Source organism: Meriones unguiculatus, chromosome 2, assembly GCF_030254825.1.
Source record: "Meriones unguiculatus strain TT.TT164.6M chromosome 2, Bangor_MerUng_6.1, whole genome shotgun sequence".
In the NCBI taxonomy this organism is placed as follows: domain Eukaryota; kingdom Metazoa; phylum Chordata; class Mammalia; order Rodentia; family Muridae; genus Meriones; species Meriones unguiculatus.
In genome coordinates, this window is record NC_083350.1 from 50,476,602 (window position 1) to 50,496,448 (window position 19,847).

Consider the following 19,847-nt stretch of genomic DNA (forward strand, 5'->3'; position numbering starts at 1 on the left):
GGTCGCAGGAGGTGATGAGAAGAAGATATATTTCTTTGTGTTTGGACAGAATGTTCTGTAGATATCTGTTAGGTCAATTTGATTCATAACTTCAGTTAGTTTCATTATTTTTCTGTTTAGACTCTGTCTCAATGACCTGTCCATTGGTGAGAGAGGGGTGTTGAAGTCTCCTACTATTAATGTGTGTGCTTCAATGTGTGCTTTAATGTTTAGTACTGTTTCTTTTATAAAAGGGTGCCCTTGCATTTGGGGCAATTATGTTCAGAATTGAGATATCATCTTGGTGGATTTTTCCTTTGATGAGTATGAAGTGTCCTTTCCTATTTCTTTTGATTAATTTTGGTTGAAAGTCAATTTTATTACATATTAGAATGGCTACTTCAACCTGCTTCTTTGGTCCATTTCCTTGAAAAACATTTTTCCAACCCTTTACTTTGAGGTAGTGTCTATCTTTGTTGCGGAGGTGAGTTTCTTTTCTTTTCTGTTCTGTTCTTTTCTTTTTTTCTGTTTTTTCAAGATATGGTTTCTCTGTGTAGCATTGGCTGTCCTGGACTTGCTTTGTAGTCCAGGCTGGCTTCAAACTCACAGAGATTCACTTGTCTCTTCCTCCTTGAGTGCTGGGATTAATGAAGTGCACCACCACACATGGCTTTGAGGTATGTTTCTTGTATGCAGCAGAATTATGGATCCTGTTTTCACATCCATTCTTTTAGCATTTGTATTTTTATTGAAGAATTGAGTCCATTGATGTTGAGAGATATTAATGACTACTTATTATTAATTCCTGTAATTTTGATATTGGTGGTGGTAGTGTGTGTGTGTGTGTGTGTGTGTGTGTGCCCTCTCATGTGCACTTCCCTTTTTTTGGTTTTGCTGGTGTGGGTTATTTATTTCCCATGTTTTTGGGTGTAGTTAACTTCTGTGGGTTAGAGTTTTGCTTCTAGTATCTTCTGTAGGGTTAGATTTGTGAATAGATTTTGTTTAAATTTGGTTTGTCATGGAATATCTTTTCTCCATCTATGGTGATTAAACGTTTTGCTGGGTGTAGTAGTCTGGGCTGACTTTGTGGTCTTTTTAAGAGTCTGCAATATATCTGCCCTGGCTGTTTTGGCTTTTAGAGTCTCTGTTGAGAAGTCGGGTGTAATTCTGATAGGTTTGCCTGTATGTGTTACTTAGCCTTTTCCCTTGCTGATTTTAATATTCTTTCTTTGATCTGTACATTTAGTGTTTTGATTATTATGTGGCAGGAGGATTTTATTTTTCTGATCCAACCTAATTGGTATTCTGTAAGCCTCTTGTATCTTTATAGGCATCTTGTTCTTTAGATTGGGTAAGTTTTCTTGTATGATTTTCTTGAAATTATTTTTTGGGCCTTGGAGCTGGATTCTTCTCCTTCTTCTGTACCTATTATTCTTAGGTTTGTTATTTTCATAATGTCCCACATTTCTTGGATTGTGTGTCAGAAATGTTTTAGATTTAACATTTTCTTTGACACATGTATTAATTTTTTTTCAATTGTATCTTCTATGCCTGTGATCCTGTCTTCCATTTCTTGATTCTGTTGGTGATGCTTGTTTCTGTAGTTCCTGTTCTCTTCCTTAGGTTTTCCATCTACAGGTTTCCCTCAGTCTGTGTTTTCTTTATTGTGTCTATTTTCATTTTTAGGTCTTGAACAGGTTTTTTTTTTTTTTTTTTTTTTTTTTTTTTTTTTTTTCATTTCCTTCACATGTTTGTTTCTATTTTCTTGTATTTCTTTAAGAGATTTACTCATTTCTTTTTTAAAGTCTTCTATCATCTTCATAAGGTTGGATTTAAGTTGCTTCAGTTGTGTTAGGATATCTAGCGCTTCCTGTAGTAGACTAGCAGAACGCTGGTGGTGATTTCTGGCTTTTGTTGGTTGAGTTCTTACACTGGTCTTCTGGTTGTCCCTGATTTTAAATGAATGTTCCTGATGCTGGTAGGACTTCTTATGGAAGAGCCTTGAAACTGAAAATGGAGCTCAGGGAACATCCTGATGATCATCTCTGCTGGCTGTGTCCCACGTGGACCTGAATGTTCATGGGGTCCTGTGGGACTCCTTGGAAAGGGAGGCAGTGTGGTGGGCCTGACAATAGAACTCAGGGGGCAGAGCATAGGCCTTCTCTGCTGGCTGTGCCCCTGGACGACCCAGAAGTTTGCTGTTGTTGATATGATAAAATACCTTGACAAAAGCAACTAAATGGAGGAAGAGTTTATTATGGTCCACAGCTCCAGGATGTTGTCCACCATGGTGGGGCAGTCAAGGTGCCAGGATTTTGAAGTGGCTGGTCACATGACATCTATACTTCTGAAGCAGAGAGGAACAAAAGAATGCTGAAGTTCAGCTGATTTTCCACTTATCCAACCCAGGATCCCAGGCACAGAAATGTGATGCCATCAGGTCTTCTTAGCTCCATTATGCAATCAAGATAATCCTCCAGCCAGGAGGTGGTGGTGCAAACGTTTAATCCCAGCACTTGGCAGGCAGAGACAGGTGGATCTCCAGGATTCAGCCTAGTCTGTAGAGGGAGTTTCAGAACCACCAAGGTTACAAAGAGAAATCCTGTCTCAAAACAACAACAACAACCCCAAAAGATAATTTCCCAATAGGAATGCTCAAAGTCTTACTTAACCTCTATAATACCTTACAGGTATAACTTAAGACTTGTATCTTAAGTGAGTCTAGATTGTCAAAATAACAGTTAATACTAACTATAGCAGGAAGGTATTCAAGGGTGAAGATATACTGAGTGATAAAGTGCTTGCTGGCTTTGATGCCCATCGTGGAAAAAGAGAAAGTTACCTATAAGTCAAGAACGGAGGATTCAGACCATTAAAAAACATTTCACACACATGGCCACTGAGGTATGCTGTGAGGGAAAGCAATTTTGGATCAATAACTTACCTGATCCGTATTGTTTAAATACAGAGATAAAAATTCAACAAACAAAATTCATAAACGTTACATCAGTATTCATGAGTATTTATTGAAATAAACCACTTAAGGCTAAAGTTCAGCCAACTATAGTCAATTGAGGAACTATGTTGGAAGAACTAATATAATATTTGATGTTAAAAATGCCTGAGGAGTATCCTCCCTCTCCTTCTCCTCTTCGAGAGTAAGATTGACTGGTTGTCTAGACCAGATTTAATCTCCACTCACTTCTTGCATGTAACAAGATCTCCAGCTGTCTTTCTTGGAAACTCTGGTCAGCATTACACATTTTACTCTCCTCTTCTCCCTTCTCCCCCCCCATCTGTCCTCTCCCCTTTGTGCGTCTCTAAAGAAATAAGGTTGATCGGTAATCTAGTCCAGATTTTATTCTCTTCACTCTGGACAAGTATTAAGGTCAATCATTTGTCAGCTCCCCAGTTTGGGCTATGGTTTGTGTGTGCTCACCCACATTATTACAGTACTTTAATGGCTGTCAGAGGACAACTTGCAAGGAGTCTGAGTTCTTACGGTATGTGATACCAGGAGATCAAACTCGGGTTCTTAGGTTTCTTTACCCATCTCTTGAAGGCACATTAACACACATTTTGTAGAGCTCTGTCTCCCTAAAAGTTTCCTGACTCCCATGGGAATGATGAAGGCAGCCAGGCCAGGCATACTGTAATGGTACCACAGAGTGGCATGCAGCCCAGAGCCCTATGTTGGGCCTTAGATTAGAACAAGAAGTTACATTCACCATAGCTCATACTAACACCCTAGAATGTATACCATTCAATACAGACTGCTCCCTTTTCCACAGTACAAATTCCTTACCTGAGAACTACACAAAAAAGAAATTTTATCATCTGAACATAGAAATATGTCCCTCGCTGTATTTACATAACATATAAGTTGTGCTATAGTTAACAGCCCACTTGTGCTCTTCCAGTATACCCAATAAAAATATTTGCATTAAAAAAGTATTTTGAGGAGGGGGTAGAGAGATGACTCAATGGTTAAAAACACTTGCTGCTCTTTCAGAGGACTAGACTTTGGTTCTCAGCACACACTTTAAGAAAGTTGACTGAAGAATTTCATACCCAACTAAACCACAGTTCTCAGTCCTGGAAGAATCCAAGAAATGGTTCACCTACAAACCACCTTAAAAGCCTACTTCTGTTGAAATAGAACAAGATATGAAATAACATGAATGATTCAGGTATGGGGAAGCTGGAAATTCATTTTAGTTTGAGCTTATCAGTTTATTTTGGTTTTATCCTTAAACCTTATTTAAATAACACACACACACAGAGGAAGAGAGAGAGAGACAGAGACAGAGACAGAGAAAATAAATGAACTTTTAATGAAAAAAAGAATAGAGCTAGAGTAGACTTCAGAGAAAACCAATACACTTTTGGAAGGTACAAAGAATATAAACAAATGCTCACTGAAAATTTGCATTATTTTCTGCTCTATTATAAAGGGTATTAGTAACAGGGAAATAAAATACAGTTAAAGCAGTGAGTCAAATGGCACATTCAGAGTGAGACTGAATGTGACAATGACTGAAATCCCTATGAGGAGTGTTCATAACTGAGACTTTCCTTCTCCATCCCTCTGAGTGTCAGAAAATGGACTGAGGTACTGAGAAGAACCAGCAAAAATAAGAACACGGGTTGGATTTCAGTGTGAAAAGGTGGAAATTTTACACTCCGGTCATCATTGCTTCTCCCATACCAAGGAGCTCAAAATGCCAGGTGCCAAGTTTTTAATTTCTTCCATCCCATGCAGTGACCTCTTTATTGAATTTCTTCCTAGAGAATAACAGGAGCCCATGAGAAGAAGTACATATACTCTTTTGTGGCCCCCAAACAAATCACTTCCCCCTAAGCTAAGGTTCACCACTTAAGTAGTCCCAACCACACACAGGGTATCTAATAAGCATTTTACTTCCATGAAATCAATAAAAAGCCAGTCAGATGGTGTGATAAGAAAAATCTCTAACACGAAGATATAAAATGTAAAGAGAATAATAACACAAATGAAAAAGAAAATGCTATTAGAAGTACCTTTAAGACTTAAAATTAATACTTTCAGAAGCATCAGAAAATTATTGATTTTTGTAATAAAATAAAACAACACTATAGATAAACTAGTGTTATAAACTTAAAGGCTAAGTCTATAAAATGGTGTTATAATATGACACCGAAAGTACAAATCATCACAGAAAAGTAAAAATATTAGGCTTAACAAAATAATCTTTTTTCTTCAAAGTACTGCAAATCAAACCGCAGTAAGATGCCACTTCACATATAAAGGATGAAAACAATAAAAATAAAACAGGATATGGAGAAATGTATTTCTCTATACATTGTTCAGATGAGTGTAAAATGGCATTCTCTTTGAAAAAATAGTTTGACAACAATTCAAAAGATATAGTCACTTTGTAACTCAGCAATTTTAATCATAGGCATATGCCAAGAGAATTGAAAATATATGTGTAAAACTTGATGAGCATTCATAACATCATTATTTATAATATCCAAAGCTTATTACATCTAATGAGTAAAGTACATTCATGCATATTGATCCAATAGAATGTGAGTCATAAAAGAAAGTACTGGTATATGTTTTAACAGGATGACCTTGACAACATGCTAAGCAAGAGAAGCCAGACACACAATACCACATATATGATTTCATGTATATGAAATGTACAGAAAAAAATCCAAAGAGATCGAACACTGGTTAGTAGTTTACCATGGCCTAAAGGTGTGTGTATTTGTAGTGTGTGTATATGTGTGTGTATGCACTATTGTACATACATCAAGTTCATTTTAGCGGTGATGAACACATTCTCAATTTTGACAGTGGTAATAATTGCACACACATGTACATACCAATACATACCACTAGAATATAATCACATATTAATTAAATTTCACCAACATTTTTTTTAAACTTAAAGGCTGCTATAAAAAGAAACACTCACAAAATACGAATGAGCTGCTTGAAAGAAAAACTATTATATCTGAGACTGATAATTTAATCAGAAGACTAAAAAAAGTGGTTGGAGAAGATCTACTATATTTTGCTAAAAAATAAAAACAGACTATAGTAATTAGGGCAAAGATAAGAATAGTTAAGCAGTGATTGGCGACACTATCATGTAATCCCAACACTTGGTATGCTGAGATGGGATCTCAAGTTCAATGCCACCCGAGCAAATGAAGTGAGTTTCAGGATACCATAGAGTACACATTGAGATCATTTCATCTTAAAAAGAAAGACATGAAAGAATTAAACATGTAAGCAATCCAGTTTTGAACAATTAATCAACAAATAAAAGCAAGAAAAAAGTCATATAAAAATGGATAATGAACACATACCAAACTGAGATCTGTGAGATACAGCAAACATAGTACCAAGAGGTAAGAAAATCCAGCAATCAGTGCTGCCATTTAAAAAAAAAAAAACAAACACAACAATCTGTGGAATAAACAATCTGCCACTGTGTTTCAAAGGACAAAAATGAACCAGGTTCAAAATTAATAAATGAAAATAATAACTAGAAGGGCAAGAACAAGCAAGTGAGAGGGTGAATGACCCATAAAAGATGAATGCAACCAAGAGCCAGTTGTTTTTTGAAAAACTGAGAAACACTTTGATAGACAAAAAATAAAAGAGGAACAAACAAAAAACAAAAATTGGATAGGAAAAGGGAGATATCACTACTTACAGTGTAAAAACACAGAGAGTGAAAGGATATTATGAACAGGCACATAGCAGCTAATTTTATAACCCAGACAAATTCATTTTTTATTTTTTAAATTTATTTTTCACTTATATAATCACTTTACATCCCAGTCATAGCCCCCTCCCTCCTCTCCTTCTGGTCCCACACTCCCATTGCTTCCTCCTATTCCCTTCTTTCTCCTCAGAAAAGAGGACCCCCCAACCCACCCCAGGACATCAAGTCCCATTAGGACTAAGCTCATCTTCATGCACAGTGACTAGGAAAGGCATCCCTGTCAGGTGTCAGTGATCAAAACAGCAGGCAACAGAGTTCATGTCATGTGCAGCACCCACCCAACTTCCTAGAGGACCCACATGAAAACCAAGTTGCCCAGCGGTTACACCTGTGTAGGGTGAGTGAGTAGGTCCAGTCCATGAATGCTCTTTGGTTAGTGCTTCCATCTCTGAAAGCCCCATGGGCCTAGGTTAGTTGACTGTTGATCTTCCTGTGGCTTTCTTACCCCCTCTATCCCCCCTCCCACTCTTCCACAGAACTCCCGGAGGTCACCTAATGATTGGCTGCAAGTCTCAGTATCTAATTTGATCAGCTGCTGGATGGAGCCTCTCAGAGGACAGTCATGCTAGGCTCCTGTCTGTAAACATGACAGGGGTTGGTGTGAGGGCTTGGCTCTCTCCCATGGGGTGGGTCTGAGGTCCGGTCAAGCATTGGCTGGACATTCCCTCAGTCTCTGCTCTGTCTTTATCTCTGCACACCTCATAGGCAAATTCTTAATGAAACCTAACAAGCCGGCAATAATTGTCAGTTATTTAGAAATCTTTATTTTTCCAAAGAAAAGCCAAAGACCAAATGGCTACTAAATTTCACCAAGAATTTAAATTATAATACCAATTACTTAATTGATATTCGTTCTCTGTGTGTGAATTCACAGGTACCAAAAGAGGGCACTGGATCTCACTGCAGCTGGAATTAAAACCTTTTGTGAGTCAACAGACATGGGCGCTGGGAACCAAATAGGGTCCTCAGAAGAATGTCTGCTCTTAAGCACTGAGCCATCTTTCCAGCCAATGATAGTTTCAATTAGATGTTAGAAGGTTATTATAATCCACCCTTTGTTCTCATTTGTTAGTTAAAGTCTCACCCACATTCACATGAAGAGCTTTGCTTATTTTTCTGTTTGGCTCTGGACATTGGATCCAGGGATTCACGCATACTGAGCGTGAATGTTTTCCCACTGAGCTACACCTGGAGCTGCAGTAGGTATATTTTAGAACAATGTTGACCAGATGAAAAGTTTCTGGTGAAAGCATACTAATGTGTCTTCGTTGTACCTACTGTGTAGGTGTTAATCATGCAAAGTAAATATCGTGTTAAAAGAATGAGACTCGTTTACACACCGTAGCCATTTATAAAATATTAGCCACAAGTGGATCAACACATCCATCATGTCTACGTAAGAGTTTTTCAGAATGCTAAAAAGAGTTCAGTTAAATTTTATCTAATTTGACAAAAAATACTCAATTTAGAAACATAATCCTGATTAAATAATGGTTTATTTGAAGAAAGAAAATGGGGCTCGTAACACCAGGCAGCAGAATCATGGGTCTTAGAAGCTCACCAAAGTGTTTGCATAACTGAAAATTCCTTTAAAATGTTTTGAAAGCCATCATTTACAGTAATGTTAAATTCATCCTAACAATAGCCAGAACTGTTGAAACATGAGTCCTTTAATTACAAGGAATCAATGTACAAGCTCAGATACCAGGGACCTGAAAACATCTGACTTAAAAAAAAAACAGTGATGAAAACTAACACGACCAAGAAAGAACATTTCATGGCTACTTTGTGCACTTCAGTGTAAAATGGTAATAAAAGATGGAAGGAATACTGGACAGTTTGAAACAGCTATAAACATGACTATTAGTAACATGCTAATACAGACCTCCTTACATGAGCGAGAGGTTGGGAAATTATATATGCACTGGTGAAGACTAATTCATCACAGGAGGACAAAGTGTGATTCCTAGCTAAACCCCAAACAATCCCTAAAATTGGAATTTTCCTCAGTGTTCCTATAAACCTCTTCACTTAAGAAATCGGAAAGTGCTGGTTTAAGAAATTTAAACTCATTCGTCCCAGTACCTCCCTTCAGACATACCTCATACTGGTAGCTCTGGGACAGGGTCCCTGCCCCACTGACATCCACCAGGTGGCCAGGAAAGTGGCCTTCAGGAACCGAGAAGGGGCCCAGCGGGGTTTCCCTAGCTCTCCTGCACAGCCTTACCCCAACAAACAGCAGCACAGATAGGAGAAAGAGCGAAGACACAGATGCCAAGGCTATGACCAGGTAGAGTGTTAGTGAATCTTCATCATGCTCCATGTCTCGCGCCACCTCTGGCAGAGGCAGGTAAGGCTGGGAGAAGCCATCCACCAGCAGCACATGCAGAGTGACACTGGCAGAGCGCTGAGGATCGCCATTGTCCTTGACCAGCAGCAGCAGCCTGTGCTTGGGGGCATCGCGCTCACTCAGCAGCCTGGTGGTGCGCACCTCGCCATTGTGCGCCCACACGCTGAACAGCCCTGGCTCCGTGGCCTTGAGCAGCTGGAACGACAGCCAGGCGTTCTGGCCAGAGTCGCAGTCCACTGCCACCACCTTGGTGACCAGGTAGCCAGGCTCCGCCGCCCTGGGCAGCAGCTCAGTGCAGGGCGCAGAGGCGTTCTGCAGAGGGTAGAGCACGAAGGGCGCATTGTCATTGTCGTCCAGCACCAGGACTCGCACCAGCGCCTGGCTGCTGAGTGCAGGGGAGCCTTGGTCTGTGGCTCCCACAAGGAACTCAAAGTTCTGCATGACCTCATAGTCCAGCGCCCTGAGCGCGAACAGCTGCCCATTGTCTGCGTTGATGGAGATGAGTGAGGTCAAAGCCAGCTGCGGGTCCTGTGATGGCAGCAGCGAGTAGGTGATGTGGGCATTGGAGCCTGAGTCTGAGTCTGTGGCTCTGATGGTGCCTATGTGCAGGGCGGGGCTGTTGTTCTCGCGGACAGACAGGGTGTAGGAGGATTGGGTGAAGGCGGGGGCGTTGTCGTTGATGTCGGACACCTGCACTGCTATGGTGTGCTGGGTTGTGAGCCTGGGTGAGCCCATGTCGGAGACTGTGATGGTGATGTTGTACTCAGCTCTGCTCTCTCTGTCCAGTGGCCCCTCGGTTAATAAAGTGTAGAAATTTCCTTCTGTAGCTTTCAAAAAGAAGGGAAGATGGTCTGGGATGGAGCACACTGTTTTCCCGTTGTCTCCAGAATCTGGATCCGAAATTCCAAAGATGGCGACTACAGTTTCAGGGGAGTTTTCCGGGATATCGCTGACGAGTAATGACATGGTGAGTTCAGGAGCGTTGTCGTTTACATCCATCACGTCTATTACCACGGTGCATTTTCCGGAAAGACCTCCCCCATCGGAGGCCTCGATTTCCATGCAATAAGACTGAATTTCCTCAAAGTCCAACAGCTTTCTTACTCTAATTTCTCCGGTGTCTGCATTTATTTCAAAAGCCCGGAGGACTTGATTGGAGGATTGAAAAAGCGAGTAGGAGAGCTCCCCGTGTGCCCCAGCATCTAAGTCTCTTGCGGATACAGTGACGACAAGGGAGCCCACAGGGCTGTTCTCTTGAACCCGCACCTTATAGAGCTCCTGGGCGAATTCGGGGGCATTGTCGTTAATGTCTAGGACCACAATGACAACCTGGGTGGTCCCAGTCTTGGGAGGTGACCCACCGTCCAAAGCCTTGAGTGTTAATCTAAGCTGTGCCTGCTCCTCCCGGTCCAGCGCTCTGTCCAGCACCAGTTCAGGGTATTTCCTGCCATCGCTGTGATTGCGGGTGAGGAGGTGGAAATGGGAGTTGGTGCTGATTGTATAGTTCTGGACTGTGTTGCTACCTGTGTCCAAATCTTGAGCTATTGTCAATGGGAACACAGCCCCTGGGTGGCTGCTTTCCACGATTTTGAGGAGAACTTCATCGTCCGTGAACTCCGGGGCATGGTCGTTTACATCTTGAAGCTGTATTTCCCCTTGAATAAACTGCACTGGGCTATTTAGCAGCACCTGGAAAGGTAGGATGCATGGATCGGTGCTCCCACACAACTCCTCTCGATCCAATTTTTCCTTCAGGAGCAAATTTCCAGTGTTCTGTTCCAGCAGCAGCAGCTGCTTGTTCCCTTTGGAAAGGATCTGGGCACCCCTGATGACCAACTCCCTCAAGCTCAGCCCTAAATCTTTTGCTAGGTTGCCCACCAAAGAGCCCTTGTCTGTCTCCTCTAGAACGGAATACTTAACGGCTGCACCTCCTGCCTCCCACAATAGTAACAGAAAAATAATGGCGGTCACTTGCCTTTTCTGTAGTACCTTGCGGAGTGATGTCTCCATTGTCCTTCAGGTAAAAAAGATGCAGCAGTTAATCACCCAGGAATTGCTTTGTGAGTAACTCGGGAATCTTAGCTTAATAAACTTGAGCTTCTTTTCTTTTTAAAGTTTCTTGACACGGTGTATCGGCCTCTCTGAAAGGTTCTATCTATCGGCAGAAACGGAAGCAGCTTCCTTTCTCGGTTGCAAGAAATGGCTCTGCTTTTACAGTCTCGGATTTTTCGCATTTTGCAGGGTTTCGTTTTCTTAGCCTGCAGCGCCACCAAGCGTTCTGCTGTACAACTGCAGATAATTTCTGTTTCGAAGGGCGTTGTAAGGGCTAAAATGAGGCCCGCCCTTTAAGTCAAATTCGTTTGGTTCCTTCCCCCCCAAGTCTCATTTGACAGGCATGAGATAGCTCAGCTATGTGAGAGAGATATATATTTCTTCCTTACGAAAGAGCAAATTCAGTACACAAAGCTCTGCACAGACAGTCATGCATTTCAAATTTGTTTATTTGTACAGATATTCGTTTAGTTTTTTACCATAGCACCACGAAGGAAACACGATTTTTGTCTATTGGAAAAGTTTTTATTTTATTATAAAAATGCTATTTTATACTAAATATTATTTTAAAATACAGTTTCTAACTTCCAAATGGCAATGTGCCTATAACTCCTGAAGGGAAACTAAAAGGTGATTTGTTTGTTTGTTTGTTTGTTTCAGTCTCTGGGATATATGTTCTTCGGAAGTTTCCTTCATACGTGCACTATATGTGGTGACCACTAAAACTGACTGGAGATGGTCACTTGCTTTATAAGTACTCGCTCAGAGTTCAACGGTCTTTTCTACAACTACGAAGAAGATAATGAAGTCAAAGATGTAAAAATATGATCCTTCTGGGGAAGGGTTTGACCTACATGCCTCTGGTAGGGGACCAGGCAGAACACAAGTTTGGGGCTATGGAAACTGCATAATGGAAAAACATTGAAGTTCTAACAACAACTGTATGGTTGGAGCTAAAGAAGCAAATCCCCCCTCAAGAAAAAAAAAAATAGATTTCAAAAGACAAAGAAAGTTTCCCAGAATCCCAAATAGTAAATGCTTCCTTTGCTCATTATAGTTCACTTTAATTAAGGTTAAAAGTAAAATATTCATGCATCACCTTAATATAATTGTATTCCTTTGATAGAAATTTGAAAAAATTCATACAATATGGCAACTATACCTACAAAAAAAGACTGTGGCTACAAATTACTTTGTAGTTAATAAATGATAGTCATAGAACATTAGAGGAGAAAATAAAGTTACTTGAGAAAGGAAAAGAAGTTTGGAAAATATAATTTGGATTTATATTTATGAACAAAATAACTTTGAACTCTCAAACTGTCAGACAAAAGCAAGATAGAATGTGCTCTCCTGATTTTTATTCTCAACAATAGAATTTAGAACGAGCAGAAAGATCTTTTCTGGATTGAAGGAAAGAAGATAGCCTTACGAAATGCAAATGTTTAAAATTTCAGGTAATTGAACTTAAAATAAAATCAAAATAAAACCTTCATTCATTGGCAAAGGCAAATTGCTGTAGAAAGAATATTAGCATTTCTTTGTAGTATCTTTTTTTTTTTTAAAAAAAAAAAAGGACTACTGGATGGTCATAAGAGCCAGCAAATATTTATTCAACATTTGTAAACATCTTGATGGTGAGAGACCATACTGCTCTTATATGAGGCTCAGAAACTATAACTCAATGGGTTGAAAGTTCAGTAAAATCTGTACTCAAGAAATATGTGTTGATTATTAAGACATGCCGGAACACTGCCAATGATGCATAGAGAAGGTATGTGTCTTAGCATTTAGAATTCCTTGCTTTTATATTTAGAGGTGCACATGATAATGTTATCACCAAGCAGAAATTGGCAAAATTCAGTAATATCAAATAGTCACATTCAGTAAAATGAATTTAATCACTTGTTTAAACCTGACCAGCCAGGTCTACATAATGAGAGCCAGACCAACCCAGGCTCCACTGGTGAGACTGTGGTGGTACATGCCTTTAATCGCAGCACTCAGGAGGCAGAGGCCTGTGAATCTCTGTGAGTTCGAGGCCAGCCTGGTCTATAGAGAAAGTTCCAGGACAGCTAGGGCTATGTGAAGAAACCCTGCCTCAGAAACCAAACCCACAAAAACTAAATAAAATAAATAGCAAAAAAGAGTTGGCAGTTTAGCTCAGTTGTTGAGTTTGCCTAACATGCAGGAGACACTATTACATAAAGTTCCAGGAACCATTATAAAAGCAAATACTGTAAGCATCTGCCAATATACACCAGTTGCATGAAGAGTCAGGTTAAAGATATTTCTAAGCTTAAACAGAATTTACTACAACACTGCAGTATTTAGATGAATGAAAAGCTATTCCGAAGGGTAGGACTTTTCTCTATTTTCACCTCAGATTCCAAAGGAGGGAAGTAGGGGTTAATTACCTTTAGAAATTCGAACTCACCAGTCCCAGAGTCTCCCCTCAGACACACCTCATACTGGTAGCTCTGGGACAGAGTCCCAGCGCCGCTGACGTCCACCAGGTGGCCAGGAAAGTGTCCCTCAGGCACAGAGCAGACACCCAGAGAGGCCGCCCTGGCCCTCCTGCACAGCCTCAATCCCACGAACAGCAGCACAGAAAGGAGGAAGAGCGAAGACACAGACGCCAAGGCGATGACCAGGTAGAGTGTTAGTGAGTCCTCTTCTTGCTCTGGGTCGCGCGCCACCTCTGGCAGAGGCAGGTAGGGCTGGGAGAAGCCATCCACCAGCAGTACATGCAGAGTGACACTGGCAGAGCGCTGAGGATCGCCATTGTCCCTGACCAGCAGCAGCAGCCTGTGCTTGGGGGCATCGCGCTCACTCAGCAGCCTGGTGGTGCGCACCTCACCATTGTGCGCCCACACGCTGAACAGCCCTGGCTCCGTGGCCTTGAGCAGCTGGAATGACAGCCAGGCGTTCTGGCCAGAGTCACGGTCCACTGCCACCACCTTGGTGACCAGGTAGCCGGGCTCTGCCGCCCTGGGCAGCAGCTCAGTGCAGGGCGCAGAGGCGTTCTGCAGAGGGTAGAGCACGAAGGGCGCATTGTCATTGTCATCCAGCACCAGCACGCGCACCAGCGCCTGGCTGCTGAGAGCTGGAGAGCCTTGGTCTGTGGCTCCCACAAGGAACTCAAAGCTCTGCAGGACCTCATAGTCCAGCGCTCTGAGTGCGAACAGCTGCCCGTTATCTGCATTGATGGAGACTAGAGAGTTGAGGGCCAGCTGCCGGTCCTGTGATGGCAGCAGCGAGTAGGTGATGTGGGCATTGGAGCCTGAGTCTGAGTCTGTGGCTCTGATGGTGCCTATGTGCAGGGCGGGGCTGTTGTTCTCGCGGACAGACAGGGTGTAGGAGGATTGGGTGAAGGTGGGGGCGTTGTCGTTGATGTCGGACACCTGCACTGCTATGGAGTGCTGGGTTGTGAGCCTGGGTGAGCCCATGTCGGAGACGGTGATGGTGATGTTGTAGTCGGCTCTGCTCTCTCTGTCTAGTGCCCCATCCGTTTCCAGAGTGTAGAAATTCTCCATAGATGGCCTTAGAAGAAATGGAAGATTATCTTCTATGGAACACATAACCTGCTGGTTATTTTCCGAGTCTGCATCTGAAACGCTGAATACTGCCACTATGATGCCTGGCAAATTTTCAGGGATGGGGCTGTTGAGTGATGATAGGATCACTTCCGGGGCATTGTCATTCACGTCCAATACCTGAACGACTAAAGAGCATTTTCCTGTTAGCCCACCACCATCTATGGCCTCAACATCCACATGGTAAGACTGAAATGCTTCAAAATCCAAAGTGCTTCTCAGTCGAATTTCTCCAGTCTTTGTGTTTATTTCAAAAGGCTCGTTAACATCATCATCTTGAAACAGTACATAAGACACCTCCCCGAAGGATCCTGTGTCTAAATCTCTTGCTGAGACAGTAATAAGCAGTGAGCCGATGGGGTTGTTCTCAGGGACCTGCACCTCATAGAGCTCCTGAGCAAATTCGGGCGTGTTGTCATTTATATCCAATACTAGTATTTGAATCTCTGTGGTCCCTGACCTGGGCGGAGACCCGCCGTCCACCGCAGTGAGCGTTAGTCTGAGCTGGGCCTGTTTCTCATGATCCAGTGCCTTGTCCAACACCAGTTCTGGAAACTTCTTGCCATCACTGCGGTTGCGAGTGAGTACGTGGAAGTGATGGTTGTCACTGACAGTGTAGCTTTGAATGCCGTGGCTGCCAGCGTCTAGGTCCTGCGCCATTTTCAAAGGGAATATCTTCCCTGGGGCAGTCACCTCCGATATTTTAAGGAGCATTTCTCTGGCAGGAAACTCTGGGCTGTGGTCATTTATATCTATTACTCTCAGTGCCGCTTGATAAAACTGCAAAGGATTTTTTAGCAACACCCGGAAAGGCAGCACACAAGGCTCCGTGGAGCCACACAGCGCCTCCCGGTCCAGTCTTTCATTTAGCACCAAATCCTGGGTCCGTGCATCAAACTGCAAATACTGTCTGTTCCCTTTGAAAACCACGCTAGCTCCCCGAGCAGCCAGCTCTCCCACTCTCAGTCCCAGGTCCTTTGTCAAGTTGGCCACGAACGTGCCACTTTCTGTCTCCTCCAGCATGGCATACTGAATTGAGTCTGAACCCACCTCCCACAAGAGCGTCAATGTAATCAAAACCATCACTTGCCTGGCCTTGCTCCACTCTTTTGTTTGCGACATCTCTATTGTCACGTCTGATTCCGGAAGGAAAATCCCTTTGAAAGATAATCCCTTTCAGCTCTTAGTCACGGAGGTAACCTTGGCCTTCAGAAAGCCTTTGCTGTGGAATTGTAGATTTGATCTTACAAGTTCCTGGTGACCCCTCTTCTCCGGAACGCTTAGCCGCAGCAGCAAATGGTTCTGTGTTTTGCTTCAGCTTCTAGGTGAAGCGGAATCCAAGGACTCTGAAGGGTCCTTACCCCTTCTCTTAGCCTACACCGCCACCATGCGTTCAAATAGATAACTTCATGACATGTCTTCAGATCAACACTGAACATTTTACTTTTATCAGGGTCTGGATGTTATAAACACTTTAAGATTGAGTCAGTGTTTCCAATCTGAGTGTATGAAGGGTTTCCTAAGAGTTTGAGTTTCTTAGTTGTTTGTGGGTGCATGCTTGTGTTTTGTTTTTAGGTTGGTTTTCCAGCTCACCAGATCTGGAATCAAACTGCCTGCTGATCTAAGGGGAGTCCACATCACAGTCTTTCGTGGAGAATCATATAAGAATCATTCTCTCTAGAGATGCAAACTTCCCATAACTGACTACGGTTATTTAACAACTGACATCCAATGAGTTCTGTAAGAAGTAAACTGTAAAATGTGAAAATTCTACAGAAACATTAAGTTCTTTAAAATAAAATGCTCCTAAATGGCATAAGCAACAGACTTACTTTGTTCCAAGGTCACGTGAGGACAGAAATGGTAATCATTATGCTACTGAGAGGAAAGCTCCAGCCAAAAGGCATGTATGATAGCAATATCTAAACCAAACAAATAACTTAAGAGAGGAATTAGGAGCAAGTGATATTTGTCATAAGAAATTTTAAGATTTTAACTTCATTTCTAAATGAGTAAAATTGGTCATGATTTTGATCTAAGTGTTTTATATAACATTTCATTGGACAAAATATCCTCAGATTGATTGATCAATGTCTAAATATATTATTCTATTGTAAGAAATGGCACAATACAGAAAATGACATTCAAGAACTACCTGTACTCATGCACAGAAGTGCTCAGCTGTAATCCCAGAACTTGGGAGTCTGAGACAGAAGGATTGCATGATTGAGGCAAATCTACACTACATAAAAAGACCATGTCTCAAAAACCAACACACAGAAAAGCAGATAACGTGAAAGGGATTACATTTCAATATGTTATAGAATTCAATGACTGAATATCATGGTTATATTAAGTTACTTCTTGCCCCTTTCTGATAATTAAAAAGTGTCTTTTAGTATCATTTATAATGTGGGTAAGTACACATACAAGAACATGAAATATGATAAATATAATTGATTTTTGATATATTTTTATTTATTTAAAGATAAATTGTATTGAAGTCATGAAAACTTCACATAGGAGTCAAGACAATGAGAAATTAGAAAATGTTAAAATATTTTAACTGTAAGTAAAACAAATAGATTAAAATCTGATGGTTGAAATCATCTTATAGCTAGAAGTCACATATGCACAGCCAATGGAATAAAGAAAATGAGAATATCAATATCACAATCCTCCAGGATTTACTAAAACCATCATTCTGAGTATGGACATTTCTTGAGCATGTGAATAACAAATGGAACTGCTGAAGTAAAATCAATAGTCAAAGATTTTGGATAGGTTTGGTCATTTCTAAATGCTCCTTCTGAATGGTTTCACGCTGAGTCATTGTTGTCAATTTGATTGGACTGAGGAGTACCAACAAGACTGGTAAAACTTACTTCCTGCAGTATCTGTGAGGGGTTCCCTAGAGAGGACTATCTGAGGGGAGAATCCCACACTACATGTGGGTGGAGCCAATCCTCAGGCTGCAGTCAGGATCAAAGAAAGATACCATGGAAACAATCTCTAGGTTCTGGCCACTTTCATGGATGACAGACTGAAACTCTGAGTCAAAATAAATCCTTTCTCCCTTGTTTTCTTACACATTTTGTCACAGCACTGGGTGGTCTGACTAACAGTGGGTGTTCTGATTGCAGTTTATTGGCACACTTATCTCCTTTACTCTCTGTGGCACCAGGGATCTTCAAATATGGCTTACAGGCTATTCCTGATGTTAAGACAAAATTTTACCAGCTTTACAGCATGTGTTGAGTTTATTCTAGACAAAGAAATACCCTTTAGGAACATTGGTACTTGAGTGAGAAAGATATTACCCCCTCAATACCAGTTGAACATGTCAAGAGACTTTCTTTTTATAGAAAGTAAATTACATCATGTTCTCATAGAAGGCTTCTCTGCTTGCCTTCATTTTCTTTTGAATAGAGTTGAGTTGATTTTACTTCTGAAAAACCATACATGTTTTCACAAGGATACATTAAACATTTTTGTTAGGAGAACTGTCTAACATAAAAAGGAAATAAAATAAACTTCCACTCACACTTTACTCAGATTTACGACACTGTCTTGTTTCCTCTATGATTTTCCTTCCACTCCATCGTCAACAAATACTTGATTTTCTATGGCCCTTTTTTTTTCTTTTCTTTATTGAAAATAGATTCTTCCCTCATACACTATATCCTGACTGCAGTTTTTCCTCTCTCCACTCTTCCAGATACACCTCATCTCCCTTCTCACCTAAATCCACCCTCCCATTTCCTTTCAGAAAAGAGCAGACCCCCAAGACACAACAACCGAACAAAACAAAACAGGATACAATAAGACAAGACAAAACCCCTAATATCAAGGTTGGACAAGGCAATCCAATAAGAGAAAAAGGGTCTCAAGAGCAGGCAAAAGAGGTTGCTGCTTCAGACTCTGTGAGTCTACATGAACCCAGCTTAGCTGATTCAGTAGGCCATATTTTCCTGATTTTCCTCACCCCTCTGACTCCTACGCCCTTCCCTCATCTCCCTCTTTGAGACTCTCTGAGCTCAGAGCGGACCCAATTATGGGCCTTTTCTTAAGGGTAACATTTACAGAAATTGAAATTTGCCAACCTTGACCATCCTAACAATTGTTAGATGTTGGAAAGTTTTAGGGTGAAACAGATGTAAAAAAGAATAAGAATAACATTTATCGTAAAGATAGCATGGTGTTACACAACTTTAATCCCAGCACTCTGGAGGCAGAATCAGGCAGATCCCTGTGAGTTCAAGGTTAGCCTAGTGTACAAAGCAAGTTCCAGGACAGCCGAGTTATAAGATAAAGGAACTTTGTCTGAAACAAACAAACAAACAAACAAACAACAACAACAAAAATGCCATTCATTAAATTCATTAAAAATTAAACTGTTATTAATGAAACAGTAAAAGAAGATTTTGGTTTAATTGTATAAGTATTCAGCATAGTTGCAGAGCTATAAGTAAAAAATGGAAACTTGAAATAATTTTAAGTCTACTTAGATAATTAGCAATTGTGACAGATTATCTAAAGATTATGAAAAATACTTAGGGAATTAAGGATGATAACACAAAATTGGGAATTAAATTAAGTGAATTTATTCACTCTTCTGAAATCTAGAAGTTCAAGATGAAAGGATTGGCAGGGGTAATTTTATTGTGATGATTCTATTTTTTCCCTCACAGATTACTTTCTTCCCCTGTTATCTTCATACAATTGCCATTCCTGTTCTCTCTCCCTCCTTCCCTCTTCCCCTCTCTTCCTTTATTTATCCCTAAACTTTTCTTAAAGACACTAGAATCCTTCTTACTAAGGGTCTAACCTAAGCACACATTGTAGTATAATAATATCATTAGAATCCTTATCTACGCTGGGTATGGTGGCACCCAACTTTAACTCCAACACAGGGGATGCAGAGGCTGGAGGATCTCTATGAGTTTCAAAGCCAGCTTGGTATATGTATGGGTTGTCCAGTCCTACACAGGAATATCACCCCAAAGAAGAAAATGATGAAGAAGAAGAAGAAGAAGAAGAAGAAGAAGAAGAAGAAGGAAGAAGAAGAAGAAGAAGAAGAAGAAGAAG

At 41.0% G+C, this 19,847-nt stretch overlaps 2 protein-coding genes across 2 annotated transcripts; both read right to left on the minus strand.

The window, feature by feature from the left end:
• Nucleotides 1-8,238: 8,238 nt before the first annotated feature.
• Nucleotides 8,239-11,419, minus strand: LOC110539474 (protocadherin beta-14). The gene has a single exon (XM_060377380.1). It carries the CDS (start codon nt 11,119-11,121, stop codon nt 8,728-8,730), a length of 2,394 nt encoding a protein of 797 aa, XP_060233363.1. The 5' UTR covers nt 11,122-11,419; the 3' UTR covers nt 8,239-8,727.
• A 193-nt stretch (nt 11,420-11,612) lies between these two features.
• LOC110539481 (protocadherin beta-6-like) lies at nt 11,613-16,643 on the minus strand. The gene has a single exon (XM_021626334.2). The coding sequence runs from the start codon at nt 15,879-15,881 to the stop codon at nt 13,494-13,496; it is 2,388 nt and encodes a 795-aa protein (XP_021482009.2). The 5' UTR covers nt 15,882-16,643; the 3' UTR covers nt 11,613-13,493.
• Between the last annotated feature and the right edge of the window lie 3,204 nt (nt 16,644-19,847).

Coding starts and splice junctions, on each gene's coding strand:
- LOC110539474 (XM_060377380.1), bottom strand. CDS start 11,121: ATGGAGACATCACTCCGCAAGGTACTACAGAAAAGGCAAGTGACCGCC.
- LOC110539481 (XM_021626334.2), bottom strand. CDS start 15,881: ATGTCGCAAACAAAAGAGTGGAGCAAGGCCAGGCAAGTGATGGTTTTG.